The following is a 22,557-nucleotide window of genomic DNA, read 5'->3' as shown; positions in this document are numbered from 1 at the left end:
TAGTGTTATTTGCGCATAGATCACACTTGAGCAACAGAAGGGACAAATAAACGGAATGGCTCCAACATAAATATGGCAACGTGCTCAAAGTTGTGATGGAATGTAAACTACACCATCACATATCACATCAAATGTGGAACAAACATATAATAAACATGTAACATAAGGCTTTAAAAGATAACTGAAAAAAATATGAAATTAATCATAAACATATTGTATGACATTTCCTCTCCAAGCACAAGCTTATTAATTAATCTATATCATATACCACATTGTATATATCATATTTGAGCATGATAACATATGTATTTCATTTTCAAATACAATAAAATAAATGAAACAGTTATCAAATATCTTTATCACTTCATATCCAAATTTAACATGTTTAATACATAGAACTTAAAATCTATATTGAACTGTTTAAATATCACCAGCTGTTCTTTGTGGTAAAAAGTTTTTCAATTGGTCTTGTAGCTTACTGAAAATCATATTGCAAAATTGAATATTTGAACTTAATTTGAAACAGAACGGAATGAACTGATATGCCCTTTGCAGTCCGTGTTCCTGAGGCAAGGGAGATAACTGACCACAAAAGTCCAGTTTCCGCCCTCGCCGAACTAGGCTAGAATTCTGGGCTCAATCGTAGCACCACCTGTGGCTGTTATGAGTTATGTCCCTTCTATGTCCCTCCTGTTGACCAATCAGATTCCACCTCTCACATCACTTACATTTGCTTCAAACAAAATGGCGGGGCCGAGTAAAGAAGATCTGATCAATAATCAAGATCTATATTGTGATCAAATTGGTCGTACTTTGAGAAGTGCATCAAATCGCGTCAGCACCTTATTATGAACATGAAAAGGTTTGGAAAACATCTTTTGACGCCGAATTGTTGGTACACATGTTCCGGATGTCTATTTCGATACGCGATTTAGATTGGACTATGCATAGACTCGTTAGTCCAGCCAAAATGTAACTCCATATATCCAGCCTAGTTCGGCAAGGGTGGAAACTGGACTTTTATAGTCAGTTAACTCCCTTGCTTTGGGAAGATGTTTGCAGTCTTGTGATATGTGATTTATATATATGTTTTAACTGACACATGTCCAACATAAAAGATACTCCGCTGCATAGGCATATTTCAAATATATTAATACATACATAGTAGTATTGTTTTTCTGCTTCAGAATTTGATAACAAAATAACAAAGTGTTCTTGTGAAATATGTAAAGGTCAGGGTTCACAATCAGCCAATCAAATGCCTAGAATAACTGAAAAGTGATATGTGCACACTCTGTAAATATCAGAAATATGTGCACCGATATGTTTTTCCCCTGGGGTAATAAAGAACTGTAAGCCCTGAATACAAACATGGAATGTTTTATACATCATGAAAGAAAACCACGACCCAAACACGTGGGTACATTGACATACAAAAGCAACATTGTGTCTTCAAAGACTGGAAAAAACCCAAACATCTACCCACCTAAACATGCATATCACAAAATCCATAACATGTCTGAAAGAGACATGAATGTGATGTAAACATAATTCCGCATACACTAAAGTTCCCCCAAAACAAACATCCCTGTAGTCAATATATACCCTGCAAACCTTTCCAAATAGAATATGGGGAAATTAATGGGCAGAAACTGAGTCATTAAGTGATGCAGATTTAGTGGTATCAACTCTTAAACATTATTAGATGATGGATAACCCAAAAAAGTGATTCTTACAAGGTGCCATTTGTATTGTTTGGACTCTAAAAGTCTGTGAGTCGCAACACTGACATCAACAGCAGGACCTCCATTATCATTGTCTGTGTTTCATGGAGTGAGTGAGTGAGTGAGTTGGGTTTAACGCCGCTTTTAACATTATTCCAGTTATATCACGGCGTGTCAGCTTAATGTGGGAGGAAAGCCTGAAGTGATGCAGATCTCAGACGTTTACCACTTTGGTGAAACCCACGAGCACGGGTATGGTGCTGACAAACCTAGAAACATAATCGGGGCGAACCGGGATTCGAAGCCACAATCATAGGTTTCTGGCATGCCCAAGGGATGCAACTCTGCACAGCGAATTGCGGCGCCTTAGACGACTGGGCCATCCGTGCCCCCTGTGTTTCATGGAAGGTGGGAAGCCGAGTGGTTAAAGTGTTCGCTCGTCATGCCGAAGACCCAGGTTCGATTCCCACATGGGTACAATGTGTGAAGCCCATATCTGGTGTTCCCTGCCGTGACATTGCTGGAATATTGCTAAAAGTGGCGTAAAACCATACTCACTTAGGGAAGGTGTCTGTGAACATTATACTCATATACCAGTAGTATTTTAAAATTGTCACACCAACATATATGAGGCCATATATATCTATTCCATTGGTTTATGAGGCCACCAACATAAAACCCTGAAGTTAGAAAAAAAGACTCTTGACAGATGACATTTTCGGGAGTTACAAGAAAGCATTCAAATCCATTCTAAAAATAGCTTTTTTAGAATCTTGCAGTCATTGGCGGTGACGTCAAGTGTTACAACCCCATTGTCTATCCAGCATGCCATTACTGGTTTATGCATGTTATGCCGGTTCTTAAAAAAACTTTCCAAATCATTTTTTAAAGAGACATTCAAAAATCAAGTCTACTGAATGAATGAGGATATATCAAGAATGATAACAACACCTTGTTGACCCTTTCACATTCATGTCATTTTTCCACATCCACCGTAATCCATCATCACGATCAAGACAACATAAGCTTGTTAAAATTTGTAGCAACATACTTGTAGCAAAACTTCTGATCTTATGAAACACAAATCAATGTTAGAAATGAAGCATGAAAGTATAGGGCTCCTTGGCACAGCCCTAGTACTAAAACAAAATAGGGGGTCTCTAGAATAAACATTCTAATTTTCACGTGTTCATGATTAATCAATACTTATAATCTCAGTCAACCTGATCTGCCTGTTCTTCCCACAATCTCATCAATACAGTCAAAAGTAAACCACACTCTCCATTTCTGCTTCTTAAAGCACAGCTGGGGCTCAAAATTGTCTCATGATTGCTGAGTAGATCAATTTCCAGATCAATGTACTGCAGCCATTACATTAAGGCCCAATTAATGTACTCTAGCCATTCACTAAGACACCTTAGTCCGGTACGTGCATGTCAAGCCAAACTAAACATTCAGCTAAGTAAGAAAGATAACATGGGACAGTCAATAACGATACAAAGGTCCTGACCACTTTAAACAATGCCTCACTACACATTGTTTTAGTAGACAGTACCTTGATATCCTGACAATGCACTCTTGCGCCTTCTCTCTCTTTCATATAATACTTGTCTTTGGCTCTGGATTCTGTTCTTGTCCTGGCTCTAGTCTAAGATCATATCCTCGTCCTCTTCATCCGTGTCGGACAGCAGGGGGATCTTGGCGCCGTTGGGGGGCGTGGCGTACCGCACCAACCCGTGGAGGCTGGTAAGGGGCAGCAACTGCTTCTGTTTGCGTTTGAGGTAGCGGTGTTGACGGCAGGCGGCCACCATGAAGACGCCCGCGATCAGCGCAATGAAGATGAGGATGAGGATATCTGAAACACAGGCCAGCCGATCAACAGATCCATGTGACAGGGAGAACAGATACATTTCAAGCACTTCATGAGCATCCCTCGCCAGTCTTGTCTCATCACAGGATTGGGACACTCCCTCTATCATCTGACCTGTGGCTGTATGACATGAGTGAAAAAAAGTTCATGATATAGCCTGTGAATTCATGTTATAGCCTGTAAAGTTCATGATATAGCCTGTAAAGTTCATGATATACCCAGTGAGTGCATGATATAGCCTGTAAAGTTCATGATATAGCCTGTGAGTGCATGATATAGCCTATAAGTTCATGATATAGCCTGAGTTCATGATATAGCCTGTGAATTCATGATATAGCCTGTAAAGTTCATGATATAGCCTGTAAAGTTCATGATATACCCAGTGAGTGCATGATATAGCCTGTGAGTTCATGATATAGCCTGTAAAGTTCATGATATAGCCAGTGAGTGCATGATATACCCTAAGTGTATGAGTGCATGATATCCGTAAGTGTGTGAGTGCATGATATACCCTACGTGTGTGGGCGGCATGATATACCGTAAGTGTGTGAGTGCATAATATACCCTAAGTGTGTGAGTGCATGATATACCCTAAGTGTGTGAGTGCATGATATACCCTAAGTGTGTAATGCATCATATACCCTAAGTGTGTGAGTGCATGATATACCCTAAGTGTGTGAGTGCATGATATACCCTAAGTGTGTGAGCGCATGATATACCCTAAGTGTGCGAGTGCATGATATACCCTTAGTGTGTGAGTGCATGATATACCCTAAGTGTGTGAGTGCATGATATACCCTAAGTGTGTGAGTGCATGATATACCCTAAGTGTGTGAGTACATGATATACCCTAAGTGTGTGAGTGCATGATATACCCTACGTGTGCAAGTGTATGATATACCCAAAGTGTGTGAGTGCATAATATTGTCTAAGTGTGTGAGTGCATGATATACCCTAAGCATGTGAGTGCATGATATACCCTAAGTGCACGTGTTCATGATATACCCAAAGTGTGTGAGTGCATAATATACCCTAAGTGTGCGAGTGCATGATATACCCTAAGTGTGTGAGTGCTTGATATACCCTAAGCATGTGAGTGCTTGATATGCCTTAAATGTGTGAGTGCATGATATACCCAAAGTGTGTGAGTGCATAATATACCCTAAGTGTGTAAGTGCATGATAAACCCTAAGCATGTGAGCGCATGATATACCCTAAGTGCACGTGTTCATGATATACCGAAAGTGTGTGAGTGCATAATATTTCCTAAGTGTGCGAGTGCATGATATACCCTAAGTGCGCTTGTTCATGATATACCCAAAGTGTGTAAGTGCATGATATTTCCTAAGTGTGTGAGTGCATGATATACCCTAAGCATGTGAGTGCTTGATATGCCTTTAATGTGTGAGTGCATGAGTTAGCCTGCAAGTACATTATTCAGGCTGTTAGTGCATGATTTAGCCCATGAGTGCATATGTGCATGATTTAGCTGTAATTTCAAATTTTGTCTGACTTGATGATATATTGCAAGTGCAAAAGTGCATGATTTAGTCTGAGACTACTGGGGGACTGTGATAACAAAAATCCAACACTGAATAAGTTCTTCATCAATTTACACCAATATTAATGTCTGCCATTCCTATTACTGTCTACCATTGTCTCCCACAGCAGACAGAAATGTGTGCAATAATAATAATGTAATCTGTGGGCACCTGCAATTGACATCACAATCAGCTGATACGTTCAACCAAATTTGGTCAAAACCAAAGACAATGTTCATGCTTATTAACATAAATAATATGTTGTAACTAGGGCTGGCTAAAAAGATTGACAATCGGAAATATCGTTAATGGGAAGAAATATTTGTGATTATCGATATGAAACTGTTGTAATTGATAATAACTTTCATACACTTGTGTGATAAAATAAAGTTCACAGACATGTTACTGTCAATAATGGCAACTGTCGAAGATGGAAAGCTGTTTTTGTTGTATCTAAAAAATGTCCACAAAATATTCTATGCCTAAATGAATAACTGCTTACCAGTGGGGTGAAATATATGAAATATATAGTTCTTGCATATTTGCTTCAAGTTACTTCTCTGATTATCGATCTCTATAATCTATATCAATAGCCAGCCCTAGTGGTAACCATGGTAACTATTTCTCATGTTAACAGAGTGATGATATACTTACAAGTTCCAAATGTTGTAACAGTATAATCAGCATGATCATCGACTGTCTTTAACAAGGGGAGACAATTCTGTAAGCTACCATTATTTGGCGCCGGCTCAAGGCCCAGGAGGTGACACATGAGGGGATAGACATCGACATTGTTCAAGATGTCCACACTGGCGCCAGCCTTGAAGGATGGCCCCATTGCCAGGAAGAATGGATGCATGTCTTGGAGAGAGTTGTCCCAGCCATGGTTCCCCACTGTGGACAGAGAGGAAGAACTTAACCATGGTTCCTTTGATGTTTAACGCTGCTCTCAGTAAATATTCCAGCAATATGACAGCTGTCAGTAAATAATAAAGTCTGGACTGGACAATCTAGTGACTGACATAATGAACATCAATCAAATCAAATGACATGCATCAACCAAGTCAGCGAGCCCGACCATCCGATCCCTTTAGTCGCCTCTTACAACAGGCATAGTCACCTTTTACGTCTAACATGGGTTGATGAAGACCTATTCTACCCCAGACCTTCAAGGGTCACTATGTGCAAGTTTGTTTGTTTGTTTGTTTGTTGTTTAACGCCGCACTCAGAAATATTCCAGCTATATGACGGCGGTCTGTAAATAATCGTGTCTGGACCAGACAATCCAGTGATTGATATCATGAGCATCGATCCACGCAATTGGCTATGTGCAAGTAAGTGATTCAGATGAAGATGGCAGTGAATTGATCCAGGGTATTTAGTACCCTGAAAGAAGATATAATCCTGACAATACCCTGTATGATTGAGGATGTACTCCCTGCATCCCCTCCAGGATCCGATACTACATTGGAAGGAACATGCTCTGAACCTATACAGTACTGCAAAACGTGAAATTAACGCGTCTCAAAAAGAATGCGACGGATGGCCCCTAGCCAAAAATGCGACTCAATATGAATGCGACACCCCCTCCTCTGACTGACTGATTGACTGACTGATATAGGAGATTTAACGTGCGCTTTCCGACTGCAGCGTATTTCGCACACGGGCCTGGCCGGACTATTTAGTGTATTCCGAGAAGGGTGAAAGTGGTGTGAGCATGGCTATGGTGCTGACAAACCTTGGAACATAATCGGATCGAAGCAGGATTCGAACCCAAAACATAGGATTCTGGAACGCCTAAGGTACGCAACTCTGCACAGCGAATTATGGCACCTTAGACGACAGGGCCCCTGTTACCCCTCCAGGATCGGGTATAAGTGGAAGATCATCTTCCGAAGATGCACACTTTCCAAACCATGAGGGCTGACAAGGATATATGATATGGAAGTACTATGTGCAATGTTTTCGTTTTGTTTCATTTGTTTTGTAACGCCGCACTCAGCAATATTCCAGCTATACGACAGCAGGCTGTAAATTATCAAGTCTGGACCAGACAATCCAGTGACTGACATCATGAGCATCGATCCACGCAATTGGGATAAGATGCATCAACCAAGTCAGCTAGTCTGACCACCTGATCCGGTTAGTCGCCTCTTACAACAAGCACAGTCACCTATTACGTTAAACAAGGGTTGCCGAAGACCTATTCTACCCTGGATCTTCAAGGGTATATGCAAGTAAGTGATTCAGATGAAGATTGGGCTGAATGGATCCAGGGTATTTAGTATCCTAGAATGAAGATAGAATCCAATACCCTGTATAACTAAGGATGTACTCCCTGCATCCCCTCCAGGATCCGATACTACATTGGAATGAACATGCTCTGAACCTATACAGTACTGCAAAACGTGAAATTAACGCGTCTCAAAAAGAATGCGACGGATGGCCCCTAGCCAAAAATGCGACTCAATATGAATGCGACACCCCCTCCTCTGACTGACTGACTGATATAGGAGATTTAACGTGCGCTTTCCGACTGCAGCGTATTTCGCACATGGGCCTGGCCGGACTATTTAGTGTATTCCGAGAAGGGTGAAAGTGGTGTGAGCAACACAAGAGGGGGCTTTTAGGGGTTGCTTATATTGAATTTTTGGAATTTTTAAATTTGGAATAAATGCCGAGGTGGATGGAGGACCTCCTCCTCTCAAGCATCAGTGAATTTATATCTAAACAAAATGTCCTCTGTCAGTTTACAGGAGAATCCTCACCTTAATCCAACCTTACATTAATCCAATCACACACCAAATAGCACCGCTTATTAGCGCTGGGTAGAGTACTTCAGCTTAAACAATACGTGCGCGCTGGCTTGTGTCGGCCTTTGATGCAGTCGCAAAGATCAAAGACACCATGTTGGGTGGTGTCTGTCTGGACTTGCAGGTGTGATCAGTGAGAAAATGAGTGAGTAGAACGCTTGTCTTGACCCCAGCAGTGACAATTCACAGGATGTAATTAGTGTTTGAATGTCATTGTTTATATACTTGTAACAAGTGCTGCTCAATAAACATTGATGTGGAATACATAGTTGTTTGTTTTCAGTGTATGTCTAAGTTGGTATTTTTGCTATCCAAAATGTCTTATTGTTGATATATACGCGATGTTTAATAATGCGAGCAAAGACCACTCGCATTTTTCGCATTTAATTCATGCTCGCGTTAATATCAAGATTTACAGTAACCTATAACAACATGGCATATGTGTATACTGACATCACAAAGTCAAGTATCTGGTATTTTAAAGGGCAGGGATGTGAGCAGGTTTTCCCGAAAAAAAGAGGAAAAGTCTCATGGGGTCTTGGGGCATGCCCCCCCAGAAATTTTTAAAACATTTGATTGCATTTTAAGCAATTTTGTGCAGTTTGGACAACATTCACACCAAGAAATGTAATAAGTCAATGGCCAAAGTCAATAAGTCAAATAAACAAGATGGCAGATGCAGTAAAATTTCGAAGTTAAATCAGTACTTTTATAAAATTGGGCATAGCTTTCGCGCACCTGGCTACCCGCCAGGTCTGGGAGCAATACTGCCATAAACACTAACCCCCATCCCCCAGACACAAGGACAACTGTCACAAGCGTGCAATGTCTGACCCTTTCCCCATGTTGAAGCATATTGAAAAAAATTTACCTTGTACTTACCTTTTGATGAAAAAATCAAAACTCCATTGCAAACATAAGACATTAATACAACATATATCCCCATGACATGGGGTTTTGGACGCTGAAGAAACATTCATAGTTTTCTCGCTTATCACATGAACAACTGTAAAACATCTCATTCACTTACAGGATTAAAAGACAATTTTATCTTAAAAACAAGCCATCAGCTGACTCTGAGTATTTACAATTTCTGTGTGACGCCACACCCCACGTTATAGTGCTAGTATTCGTGACAGAAAACGTGTGATGTCCGAAAACCTATGCTGGTGAAAGCTCTGATCGAAAACAGGACAATCCGCGCCAATTGTCCGGTTTTCGATCATATTTTTCGGAGTGTTTTTTTAAAAAAATTACTATTTTTTTACGCAGAAGATGTTTTTTTCCGAGGACTACTGTTTTAAAAAACACAATTTTTCCGCGTCTCCGCGGAGATTTCACATCCCTTTAAGGGGGCCTTGTGTCTGGAAAAAAGCTGGAATGCTTTTCAGCATTGGTTGCTGAAGGCCAATTCTAACCCAGATCATCATGGGTCCCTAAGCTGAGATATTGCTGGAATATTGCTAAAAGCAGTGAAAAAAACATTGTCACTCACTCATTTATGATGACATCACCATGTCAAAAATCTATTATACTAAAAGACATTGTACAAAATGTATTATAACCTTCTTTTTTCTTCTCATCTTCCCGAGGCAAAGGAGTTAACTGACTATCAAAAGTCCAGTTTCCGCCCTTGCCGAACTAGGCTGGAATTTCCAGGCTCAATCATATAGCGCCACAAAGCACCGTCGCCTTGTATGGCAAGCATGGGTTGCTGAAGACCTCTTCTACCCCAGATCTTCACGGGTCTGTGGTGTATCAATGGAATTTTAGTGTTATTGTCATTACCGTTTTCGACGCAATAAGCGCCCAGGGCGCTCTCAAAATTAGAAATAGGGGGCACTTATTAGAATATTATTTTGGTGAAAAAAACAGAGTTTAAAGATAAATTTCGAGGTTTATGCTGACAGCCTGATATGTTTATGTACGACAGATATATGTTTCCAGAATTTAATTGCCAATAATAAAGGGTGCGTATAACACACGAGTGGGTATTATATGCGAATAGGGGAAGGAAGCGGTGCAGATCATATGCGAATAGAGGTCGGAAGGGGGGCTAATGTGGGATTGTTCACTAGCCAATATATCAGCAAATCTCGCTGTGGGCACTTATTAGGGCGGGGCGCTTATTACGTCGAATACGGTATATCACATGACTAACCATGGGTCTAGGTAGTTCTGTGGGTACCCGGGTCCTACTCAAGACCAGCCCGACCCGAGTACCCAAGTACCCAAGTACCCAAGTTACCTGTCCCAGCCCTTGACCATATACAGTTCCATGGCATAAAGAGGGTTAACCATGTGAAAATAGCTTACAAAGTGTGAGTCACATGTTTATGTGGTTTTTACATCAGATTAACCCAGATTGTGTGCGTCAAACCTCTCTACTTCCTGCTCCACAGGTTCTTGTCAAATGCCTATCATTTATCAAGGTTGCCAGCGGCTCTCGACACTCGACATACACAAACACTGCATCATCAGTGATAACACCATCAGCGATAACAGAATCAGTGACATGCATGTGCCTTGATTTAAGGAACTTGATGTAACTTGCACCAAACAAAACCAGGTTGCATCCTCGTCTAGGGCTGGGAGCCTGGGACGAGTCCAAATTTACTACCCGGGTACCCACCACTCTATTACCCGACCCTACCCGGGTACCCGCTGTAGGTATTTAGAGATAGGTACAAAATGTCCGATTTGGAAAAATTTGACCTTAGCCCTGGCACAATGTATTTAGATACACGTGTAAAACGATCCGGTCATGCATACACTGAAGTTTACTGCATGAAGTTTTATCTTTATTCAAACATATAAAAGTCAGAAGGAATGGGTGCATTGTCAGAAAGAAATGGGATCGTTAGTGACTTATAGTGTAACCATAGAGTTTTAGATAATTTTTGTCATTAAACAATATAGCACGTGACTAACCACGGGTCCGGGTAGTCCTGTGGGTACCCGGGTCCTACTCAGGATTAACCCGACCTGAGTACCCAAGTTACCCGTCCCAGCCCTACCCTCGTCCCATAAAATTATCAAAGTTGAAACAGTCTGCTGCTAGTTTCATACAGATAAATGCTGCAAACTGTAATAGGAACATGTGCACATAAAGTTGAGGTACCAAAAGTTAGATGACGCCAAACCCGAAAAAGTTTCACAAATTACAGGTACTACAGGGACTAGTGATGTAGAATGGTAAATAAACTTAGAGGTATTGAGTGTGTTCAAAGATTGATTTTATGTGGGGACAAGTAAGAGTCAGTCAGACATAAATTTGAGGTGAGGTGAAATTGGGTTTAACGTCGCGTCCAAGATTTATTGCACTTATATAGCGACGTGCATGCATGTGTGTGTGTGTTTGTTGCTGCTTGTACTAGTCCGGACTGATGCCGATTTATAGTGCTAGCTCACTGAGATGCCACAGCCGCAGTTTAACATGAATACCCCACTCAGACACAGTATACTGACTCCGAGCCGACCAGTCCTTGTTTTAGCCCCTTAATGCCGAGCGCCAGACAGGGTAACAACAAGTACCATCTTTTAACGTCTTTTGGTATGACGCGGCCGGGGATCGAACCCCGGACCTTCCGCTCTCCGGGCGGACGCTCGACACAAATTTGAAATGTTTGAATATGCACTTAGTGTATGTAGACATAAATATTAGGTTGCATTTTTCAATAATAGGTTGCACTGGTGCATGTTTTATATTGCTAAATCGGGCCCCGATACTTGAAAATGACCATTATGATCATGAAATTCTGATTTAGCCTATTTAGTCAGGGGAATTCTATCCTGTTACTTCAGATGTTTATGTCGACCTGCTCAGAGGTTGATCTTCAGCAGCTGAAGCCAAAAGAAATTCCCAAAAGGGAATAATTTGTTTTATTCACTTCATGTTAATACAGTTATAACTAAAATGATGGCTTGGTCGAAGGGATTTGTATTTTACTGATAAAGCTGGTTAAACAACAAATAAAGAGGTATTGCCTTTAACACTAAATTGCATTGGACACTATGGCAAAATACTATTTTGTAATAAATATGAAATTAGGAAAGTAGAAACTTAAGAAATCCTAACTTTCAGCATGTTGAACAAAATAGGAATATTTTCCCAATTTGCTTGACAAGGAAATTCAATTTATGTTGTTTGGAATCTCAGATAAATCTGTGTCCTCATCCCCCCAACCACCAGTCAATGAAAGTCACTTGACATAATACTAATACAAGTGAGCCTCAGCTCAATCCAACAGCTGTTGTCTATCAGTTTTGAATTTGTTTTTATTCTTAGTCGGTTATATATTTTAATCGTGCCACTGCAATTTTAACCGTGCCACTGTCACTAAAATACAAGAACCCTGCCATGTCTCCATGATCATCATGATAATCAATAGGGATGGGTATTGGATGTTTGAAGTGTATCCTAATATTTTACAATGCACAAGGCCGTGCATGTGTCACAATATATTGTATAATTCAAATATTTCCTCAGTCAGTAAATACACAAGCATGCATGTGATGACATGGAGCTTCACCACTAGCACAGAAGAACTCCAGAATGTGAACTTGCATTTTGAAATTACGGAAATATTTCGAAGGTACATGTATCATGATGTATTTGGCAAGTGTTTACAATAAATACACAATTTTGTTTACAATAAACACACAATAAAAACTGCTATTTGAAATCACCTGATATACCGAGCATGAAATCTGATATTGTGATATGTATGGTGGAAAGATAGAACCTCAATTTACCGATATACTGGTAATACAGCACACGCTTAATAATCAACATGATCAAACAATAGTCAACGTATCCTGCAAATGCATAGCATGTTCTGAAAACCATCTGTCATCATTATCACTTCAAATCTAAAATTTACAATCATGTAACCATGGCTACAAAAGAAAACTGTGGCCGCTTTGCAGTGCAGTCACAATTTTGTAACCAGTGAATCATGGCCTGGTTCCAGCGAGAGAGAGAAATCAGTGAGTGCTCAAACCAATGACTGCTCAAACCAGTGACTGCTCAAACCAATGACTGCTCAAACCAGTGACTGCTCAAACAAATGACTGCTCAAACAAATGACTGCTCAAACCAGTGACTGCTCAAACCAGTGACTGCTCAAACCAATGACTGCTCAAACCAGTGACTGCTCAAACAAATGACTGCTCAAACCAGTGACTGCTCAAACCAGTAACTGCTCAAACCAATGACTGCTCAAACCAGTGACTGCTCAAACCAGTGACTGCTCAAACCAGTGACTGCTCAAACCAGTGACTGCTCAGCTGAATCACCAGCATTTCTTGTGTAATGTGCTACAGTGAGTGAGTATGATTTTACGCCGCTTTTAGCAATATTCCAGCAATATCACAGCAGGGGACACCTAAAATGGGCTTCACACATTGTACCCACGTTGGGAATTGAACCTGGGTCTTCGGCGTGACGAGCAAATGCTTTAACCAATAGGCTACCTGACCGCCCCTAATGTACTAGCAGACATGTAATACATAGCTTTATACCGTTCAAAGTGCAGTGTTCCAGCTGACTTTTGAAACTGCCAGTCCTGTTGTACTGGCAACTCTTATAATTACCAGGCCCCCCTAAGTTTTGTCAGTCCCAACTTTCAACAAATAAAAAAAGGTATGAAAATTATCATGTTCAGTGCAATGACGTCATCTCTAAAGTAACTTAGTTAGATCTACACATCATTCACACAAATTTCAGCCACAATTTCTCTTCTTTTTTTTTCAATATTTGGAGATGAAGTTGCAACAAATATATATTTTACCTCGAAGCAAAGCGAAATGTTATATTCTTGCACTAAAAATAGACAAGGGGAAACCCTGATGATAACAGACAAGTTGACTTCGTTCTGAAAATGTATTTATCACTGATGTCTTTTTCAACAACAAAGATTTATAAGGTACTTCACGTGAATCACCAGTCCAAGCCTAAATTTACCTGTAAAAAAACTGGTAATAACAGGTAAACAGGAACACTGAAGTAGTGTTAAACCCAACAGACAGCGACAGAAGTGTTTACACAACATAAACTCACTAGGAGACAGACCCGTGAAGATCCCAGGTAGAATAGGTCTTCAGCAACCCAGGCTTGGCTTAAAAGACTGCACTCAGCAATATTCCAGCTGTTTGACAGCACGGTGTAAATAATCGAGTCTGGACCAGACAATCCAGTGATTGACATCATGAGGATAGATCCACGCAGTTGGGATACGATGACATGCATCAACCAAGTCAGCAAGCCTGAACACCCGATCCCGTTAGTCAACTCTTACGACAAATATAATCGCCTTTTATGTTAAACATGGGTTGCTGAAGACCTATTCTACCCCGGATCTTCAAGGGTCAAAGAAAAGAAGTGTAAAGTCTGGCCCTGAACCATATTATTTTTCCTTCTGCCGTTACTGTAATGATATAGCAAGTCTAGATTTTTCACTGAATCTCCAATCTCACTTGGGCTCCTTTTCAATTTAAATGGAGTTGTTTGTTTCTATCAACATAACATATTTTCATAGACTAAGGGTTGGTCAACATAGTGAAAGCAAACCCATGAAGCACTGACAATTGAGATTATTAGACCAAAAGGAAGTTTACTACACTTGGGCTTTTGGACTAGAAGCATTTGTCACAGACTGCTGACCGCCTCCATGGCCTAGTAGAAGACCGTCTGCCTCGAGAGCGGTTCGATCACCAGAAGCATCATACCAAAAGACGTTAAAGGATGGTAGTATTGGTACTTGTTATTACCCTGTCTGGCACTCAGCATTAAGGGGCTAAAAAAAAAGAATGGTCGGCTCGTATACTGTGTCTGAATGGGCTATTTATGTTTTAAGTGCAGCATCTGTGTGCATGGTTTGCAGACAGAGAGTTTATTATCACACGTGATTCGATGTCAATCAATCATCTCTATTACAACCTGTGACAGATGTTGCTGATATGGTCTCACATACAAAAAATCCATATTTAATAAGCTAAGGCAAGTACCAGTCCACCATATATGTGTAATTATTGAAAATGATACAGGATAAATTCAGTGTTGTTCAGAAATCATCACAGATAAGATTACCTGCTTTCCTGGCATTATCTTTTAGTAATTACTGTACATCCCCAAACACATCCCCAATAAACCAGTCTATCAAACCACCCAATCTCATTAAAATCAGATCTTAGTTCTCGTTACCGCTAAACAAAGATCTGAGGACAATCCATTGCGGGTCATGTCAGATCGACCTTTCATCTGACCAACCAGAGCATCGCTTATCAGATCATGAAAGTGACAGTTGGAATGTGAGTTTTGATCGTGCAACCTCGAATAATAACACACAGGGTATTCCAAACAACAGGTATGGGCTTAATGTCTGTATCCATACAATCTAGACCAGCTATTAGCAATGATTAGCCATTCCAGACTGTTCTTTTGTTCAGTTTTTATTTTTTTAATCGAGTATATGCCAAAATATGATTCGAAGCGTAGTCGCCGGTTTGAAACTCGTGCTGTAAAGCTCGATTAAGCTGCCTTCTGATTGGCTATTGTTGACTTCTTGTTAGTAATTCCATTGGTCGGTCAAAGTTTGCGACAGGTTAGCCTGACGTGACCCGTAATGGGATGTCCTCAGATCTTTGTTTACTGGGAGTGAGAACTAAGATCAGATTTTAATGAGACTGCATACCACCATCCTTTTATGATAATTCTGGACCCATTCGTGACCTTAAGTATGTTTTAGGGCTGGTTTGAATGACACGACCCTAAAAATAGACGTCCAATCAAATTACACTGTTGCTTGAATAAGCAACGATGTCACTAGTACTCCTCTCAATCTTGAGTGAGTGAGTGAGTGAGTGAGTGAGTAAGGTTTTATGCCGCTTTTAGCAATATTCCAGCAATATCACGGCGGAAATGGGCTACACACATTAGTTCAGAAGTTATTTGATCGTTTGTTGATTTCAAACTCTTGCACGAGAGAAAATCTGTGATATGTTAATGATATGTCTTTTACGTCTTTTGGCATTACACGGCAGGGGATTGAACCACCGACCTTCCGCTTTACAGGCGACAGAGGTGGTGTTTTACACATACCACATGGTAAAACCAGATGTGACTCATCAGGTGAGGTGTCAATGTAAGGACGAACTTTTTTAAAACTTTGAAATGTGAAAAGAAACATGTTTGGGGGTTAACTTTCAAAACTATTCCACCAGACAGGTGCTGAAACAAGCAGATACCTGGCCACTTACATTCATGTAGGACTGTTCCATTTCTAGTAAGCTGGTAAGTGTCTTCAGGCACCACGAGGAGCGGCATAATCCTGTCATTGTGCGTGTAGTGATATCTGTCTGGTATGTCGTCTTTCTTGTAAACTTTGAAGTGCCCTTCAGCTTTGGACCCTGCTGTAAGATTTGCATACAGCTCTTCCAGCAGGCCTGCAATGAGAAGAACTCAAACTATTACAACACATCAGTTCAAGTGCAGTATGTTCACATGGAGTGACTTCACATCTTCCCGAGGCAAGAGAGTTAACTGACTCTAAAAGTCCAGTTTCCACCCTTGCAGAACTAGGCTGGAATTCCTGGGCTCGATCCTAGAGCCACCAGTGGCTATTACAAGTTTTGTCCCTTCTAACCCTCTCCTATGGACCAATCAGATTCCACCCCTCGTATGACTGGCATTTGTTTAAAACAAAACGATGGCACCTAGTCAAGACGATCTGATCGATAACCAGCATCTATACAGTGATACAATGGGTCTTACATCGCGAAGTGCATCAAATCACATGAGCATCTTGATTAAAAACACAAAAAGTCTGGGAAAATCCGGCAATCGACCAAAATCTGCACGACAGTTTACGAACCAGATTTAGATTCGTTGCGCGATTTTGATTGGACTCGTTTGTGCAGCCAAAATGTAACTCCATAATACCAGCCTAGTTCGGCAAGGGTGGTAACTGGACTTTTATAGTCAGCATGGTCAGTGAACTCTCTTGCTTTGGGAAGATGGTGACTTCAACGCTGCTTTGAACAATATTCCAGTTATATCGTGGCGTGCCGGTTATTGTTTGAGGAAAGTCCAAAGTGATGCAGGTCTCAGACCTTTACCATTTTGGTGAAACCAACGAGCATGGGTATGGTGATGACAAACCTAGAAACATAATCAGGCCGAACCTGGATTCGAACCCAAGATCATAGGTTTCTGGCGTGTCACCCACTAGACTTTGATGCCTCAGCTGTGCCCTCCGTGTCCCCGGCAATTTTATAGCAGAGATTTACTTTGAGTTCAGTGTGTTTCAGTATCAAAACTATCATATTCTAGTTTCTATTAAAAAAAAGCTTAGAATCCCCCGATCCTTTCATATAACTGTAAGTAGTCGGACAGTACACCAATGCATCACGTTTTTTTACTTCTCAATACAAGTTTTGATGACAACCTCACACTAAGTAAAAAATATCCATATCCATCATGTGATGTGATATATACATGGTGATCCTCATCTCTTTCCCCCGTATGTATATCATATATTAGGAATAAAAGTATGTATTATCTGGGGCTGAAACGAATACACTGAGGCGAATATGTTCGTATTACAAACATAGGGTAACCATGGTAACGAGTAAGAATGTTTATTCACAAATACAACAAGTCAGTAGTTGATGTACAGAGCTCCAGATAAGCTTTTGGTGTTGTGGGTATTTTACCCATGCATTTTAAAATCATTGGGTATCCGTAATTCTATCTGGGTATTCAAATTTCTGTTAGTGTTACCCACTAGTTTTTACACATGTGGGTATCTAAGTTAAATATTTAAAAACACTATTCATCTAGTCCCTGCAAACTGGTGTCGTGTGGGTTCGAAAGCTTTATAGGACTCAAAAATACAACGATACTTCCATAAGAAAGTGTGATGGTAAATGATCATGATGTAACCGTCATCGTGGAGTTTGGCAAGCCTGACGGAATGCCCGTTTATAATTTCAAAATAAGTTGCTGATTTGCTTATCGAATACGCAGGGTTACTTCACAATATTTTGATGATACACACAAGTTTTATTTTTGTAGCATATCTGTAATGTTTGATTTGATGTTGGATTTGATTTTACTGCATATTTCTGCATATCTGATGCGTATTTTACACAGATACGCAGCTTATCTGGAGCTCTGGATGTATTATTTATTATCTTGAGTGAAACACTAACAAAATAAATTATTTGACATGGTTGACCATGTTGAAAGTTTAAATTATTATTAATATATTACATGTATTAAACATTTATAAACTGCACTTATCCAGGTACTAGTATCTGCTCAAATGCAACAATAACCAGTAACCACTTTACTATCAAATTAAATATATCGGTAATAAGAGTGTTGTCCTTGAAGAAATCTATGCGTGTAATAAGTTCTTTTACACAAAGTATGTGATCTAGACTACCAGTTGTCGGACTTTCATTTTTGTGGAAGCCTCGGTGGCTGAGTGGGTTAGATCGCTGACTTTGTGTGCTGGTGATTAGGTGCCTTACTCTGGCAGTGTGGGTTCGATTCCCGGACAGGACCCCCCCCCCCCAAAAAAAAGTATGAGAATTTGTACTTTACTCAGAAAGTGTTGTCCAAAATATGACATTTGTTACATTTGACCATTTTCTAAATGTCATTTGTGTTCATCATGTTCATAGCTTTGGGCCATGGAAGCCGTGCCAATTTACACTTGTCAGTGGGTACATAAAGTACCTGATCTAGACTACCGGTTGTCAGACTTTCAATTTTGTGGAAGCCTCGGTGGCTGAGTGGGTTAGATCGCTGACTTTGTGTGCTGGTGATTAGGTGCCTTACTCTGGCAGTGTGGGTTTGAATCCCGGACAGGACTCAACCACCCCAAAATGTACGAGAATCTGTACTTTACAAAGAAAGTTTTATCGCAAATATAACATTTGTTACGTTGGCTTCAGTCATGTTTTTTTATTAGAGGCCAACTGAAGAAAAACCTGCCAGCTTGATTAGATTAGAAGCAAGTGTTTATCATGGCCTAGATGACAAAAAAAACATGCCACGATCATATGAAGCCAATCACTCTGCTACCCAGAATTCCTTGTGGCCAACCTGGAGCCTCTGTAAGATCTTATACAATCAATTCATGTGTTTTTCATCTGTTTCATTTTGGATGAGTGAGTGAATGAGTTGGGTTTAATGCCGCTTTTAACAATATTCCATTTATATCGCGACGGGTCAGCTTAATGTGGAAGGAAAGCCCGAAGTGATGCAGGTCTCAGACGTTTACCACTTCGATGAAACCCCTGAGCATGGGTATGGTGCTGACAAACCTAGAAACATTATCAGGGCGAACCGGGATTTGAACCCACAATCATAGGTTTTTGGCGTGCCCAAGGGACAAAACTCTGCACAGAAAATCGCGGCACCTTAGACGACTGGGCTACCTTTGCCCCCTTAATTTGGATGAGTCTACACATTTAGATATACATTTGTCATGAAATGTTTGACTTTCATTGAGAAAATATCCTAAACGTGAAAACCTATTTCCATTTGCATATTCATCCTCCATGTGCCAGGGATTTATCCATGCTTCAGAGCGGTCAACACTCTGTCCTTTTCAGTATGATGCTCATAATTCCTTCCTATGAAGGGGATCCGTGGATATTGATGTAGGTATCTTGCTGTGTGTGATGCAGGTCTTAATGCATGAATTGTCTCCAAGGAAAAGTCTTATTTGAGCTCAGAGTCGCTCGTTAATACCTCATTAACAGACAGTTGCAGTTTGCTAACATAGCTTGCAATAAATAAGATGTTGATGGCAGAGATGATTGATTAGTAGCAATGTATCACAAGATATAGGCATTAAAAAAGATGAAAGTGTAACAAAACATATGTTACTTTACTGTGCAAGGTCAAATCTAATATACTTGTGAGCGAGTGAGCGAGTATGGTTTTACGCTGCTTTTAGCAAAATATTCCAGCAAAATCATGGCGGGGGACACCAGAAATGGGCTTCACACATTGCACCCATGTCGGGAATCGAACCCAGGTCTTCAGTATGACAAGTTAACGCTTTAACCACTAGGCTCCCTGACCGCCCCTAATATACTTGTACTCAATAATCAAGACAATCAGTTTCATAAACTAGTTTTGAATGAGATGTCCTACAGTCTTCTACTCACCTTCATTAGGCAAAATACTTCCAATTGGGTTACTTGAAAATATCTTGTATGACAATGGATCAATGTATTTATCCAAATTAATAACATTTTCAGGTGGAGTGCTTGAAAATCCATGATCACTTGTTATGATAACGTTTGTATTTTCCAACAAACCCTTCTCTTTCATACCCTTCAACAGATAACCGACTACTTCGTCCAACCCTCCAATCATTCTTGTCACCTGACTAGAATCTGGTCCAAATTGGTGACCAAATTCATCTGGTTGCTCAAAATAAAGAAGACCAAGGTTGATAGGATAGGTTGATGTGAACCAATCCAAAATGGTATCTACCCTCGTGTTGTTTTTGACAGATGGATCAAACAAGATATTGTGGACAGCATTGACACCCTTGACAGGAGCACCCCCTCCCGGCCACATCACAATGCCGCTTCTGTGGTGAGAGTTCTGAAGCTGGTTCGTCACCCACACGGGTTCGCCGCCATCATCAAACCACTTTGCACTCGTCTGATCAACTTTATTGGATAGAGTGAAAACTTCGTTCAGTTTTGGGTCGTACATCGTATTGGCCACGATGCCATGGCTCTCTTCCCACATTCCCGTAGCTAGAGTGTAATGGTTTGGAAATGTCTTGGTAATGAACGCGTTCTTGAGGCCATTCTTTGAGTGTGCTCCATTTTTCAAGAAAACGTCGAAGTGCGGAGTATCCGTCCGCTCCAAATAATTCCACCTGAATCCATCGAATGAAATCACTAACAACTTCGGCGGCGAACTCGCTTTTTCAAAGTGGCTATTTGTCGGAATTAAATAAGACAGACAAATAACCACAGTTAGCATTGATATCATGTTCGTGCGAGTTGAAATTACGTCTCAATTCTAACAGGAATCTGGAAACAATCTTGTGTTTTCAGGTTGTCATGTTCAGGAAAGTCGGAGAAGGAAGTGATTCAAGGGAAACAACTCTATTTATTGTTCATACGCCAACCACTAAAACACTCGCAAATCGACAAATACATTTGCTCAAAACATGCAAACGTAAACGTGTTATGTCTGAATGGACGAGGTCGATTACACTTTCATAATCTCATTACTTATTCAGATTCATCATAGGGATTGTGGGTAACTCAGCAACCTATGCTTATTACGTAAGAATGGATCTTAAATGGATCGGGTGGTCAAGCTTGGTGACTTGGATGGTTGCATGTTATCGTATGTCAACGTGTGTATATTGATGCTCACTGGATTTTCGGACCCAAACTCGAATGAGTGCGGCGTTGAAAACACAACCAAACACTCTTATTCAGACGCATAAGAAAGGGACGTTTGCTCGAAATTGACCATTACTGCCTCCTGTTTTTCATAAGAGCTGTTCGAGACTTCCTACCTGATATACATTCTTTGTGACAAAGGATTGGATGGCACGTACTGGAGGTCAAGGTCACACTGTGTGAACTAGGTGTAAAAATGTTTATTCAATGTTGCGTTTTAATAATTCGATTTGTTTGTTTGTTTGTTTGTTGTTTAACGCACTACTCAGCACTATTCAAGCTATATGACGGCGGTCTATAAATAATTTAGCCTGGACCAGACAATCCAGTGATTGACATCATGAGCATCGATCCACGAAATTGGGATACGATGACATGTTTCAACTAAGTCAAGCGAGCCTGACCACCCGATCCCGTTAGTCACCTCTTACGAGAAGCATAGTCGCGTTTTACGGCAAGCATGGGTTGCTGAAGACGAATTCTACCCCAGACCTTCACGGGTCTAATAATTCGAATTGACGAAGCTAGTATAACATGATTTCTTGGTCCATCCTCGATTATACAGTGTAATGTACCCAGTCATGATAAACATTAACTTGGAAACGTTCGCCAATATACAGTTTTAAGTCTTTGAGAGGAATTTAGAAGTTGGGAGAATATGAATACATGATAGGCCTCCTTTTTTATGGATAGCAATTTCTTTTATTCTTTGCTACTTCTTGCTCCTTCACGTGATGAAGTAACTTCTTGCTCCTTCACGCGATGAAGTAACTTCTTGCTCCTTCAAGCGATGAAGTAACTTCTTGCTCCTTCAAGCGATGAAGTAACTTCTTGTTCCTTCACGCGATGAAGTAACTTCTTGTTCCTTCACGCGATGAAGTAACTTCTTGCTCCTTCACGTGATGAAGTAACCTCTTGCTCCTTCACGCGATGAAGTTACCTCTTGCTCCTTCGCGCGATGAAGTAACTTCTCGCTCCTTCGCGCGATGAAGTAACTTCTCGCTCCTTCACGCGATGAAGTAACTTCTTGCTCCTTCGCGCGATGAAGTAACTTCTCGCTCCTTCACGTGATGAAGTAACTTCTTGCTCCTTCACGTACAAGGAATAAAAGAAGTTGCTGTCTATAAAACAGTGTCATGTACAGCTACTTATACACG

At 40.5% G+C, this 22,557-nt stretch overlaps 1 protein-coding gene across 1 annotated transcript; it reads right to left on the bottom strand.

Moving 5' to 3' along the window:
• Positions 1-1,999: 1,999 nt before the first annotated feature.
• LOC124138982 (ectonucleotide pyrophosphatase/phosphodiesterase family member 5-like) lies at positions 2,000-21,071 on the bottom strand. The gene is made up of 4 exons (XM_046505910.2): positions 20,135-21,071; positions 16,208-16,393; positions 5,790-6,029; positions 2,000-3,579 (listed from the first exon to the last, which is right to left on the bottom strand). The coding sequence occupies exons 1-4, from the start codon at positions 20,976-20,978 to the stop codon at positions 3,368-3,370; spliced, it is 1,482 nt and encodes a 493-aa protein (XP_046361866.2). The 5' UTR covers positions 20,979-21,071; the 3' UTR covers positions 2,000-3,367.
• Positions 21,072-22,557: the final 1,486 nt, after the last annotated feature.

This window comes from Haliotis rufescens, unplaced genomic scaffold (genome assembly GCF_023055435.1).
Source record: "Haliotis rufescens isolate VD_foot unplaced genomic scaffold, xgHalRufe1.0.p SCAF_5, whole genome shotgun sequence".
Taxonomy (NCBI): domain Eukaryota; kingdom Metazoa; phylum Mollusca; class Gastropoda; order Lepetellida; family Haliotidae; genus Haliotis; species Haliotis rufescens.
Note: the sequence above shows the minus strand (reverse complement) of the source record. Positions and strands in the feature narration are given on the sequence as shown.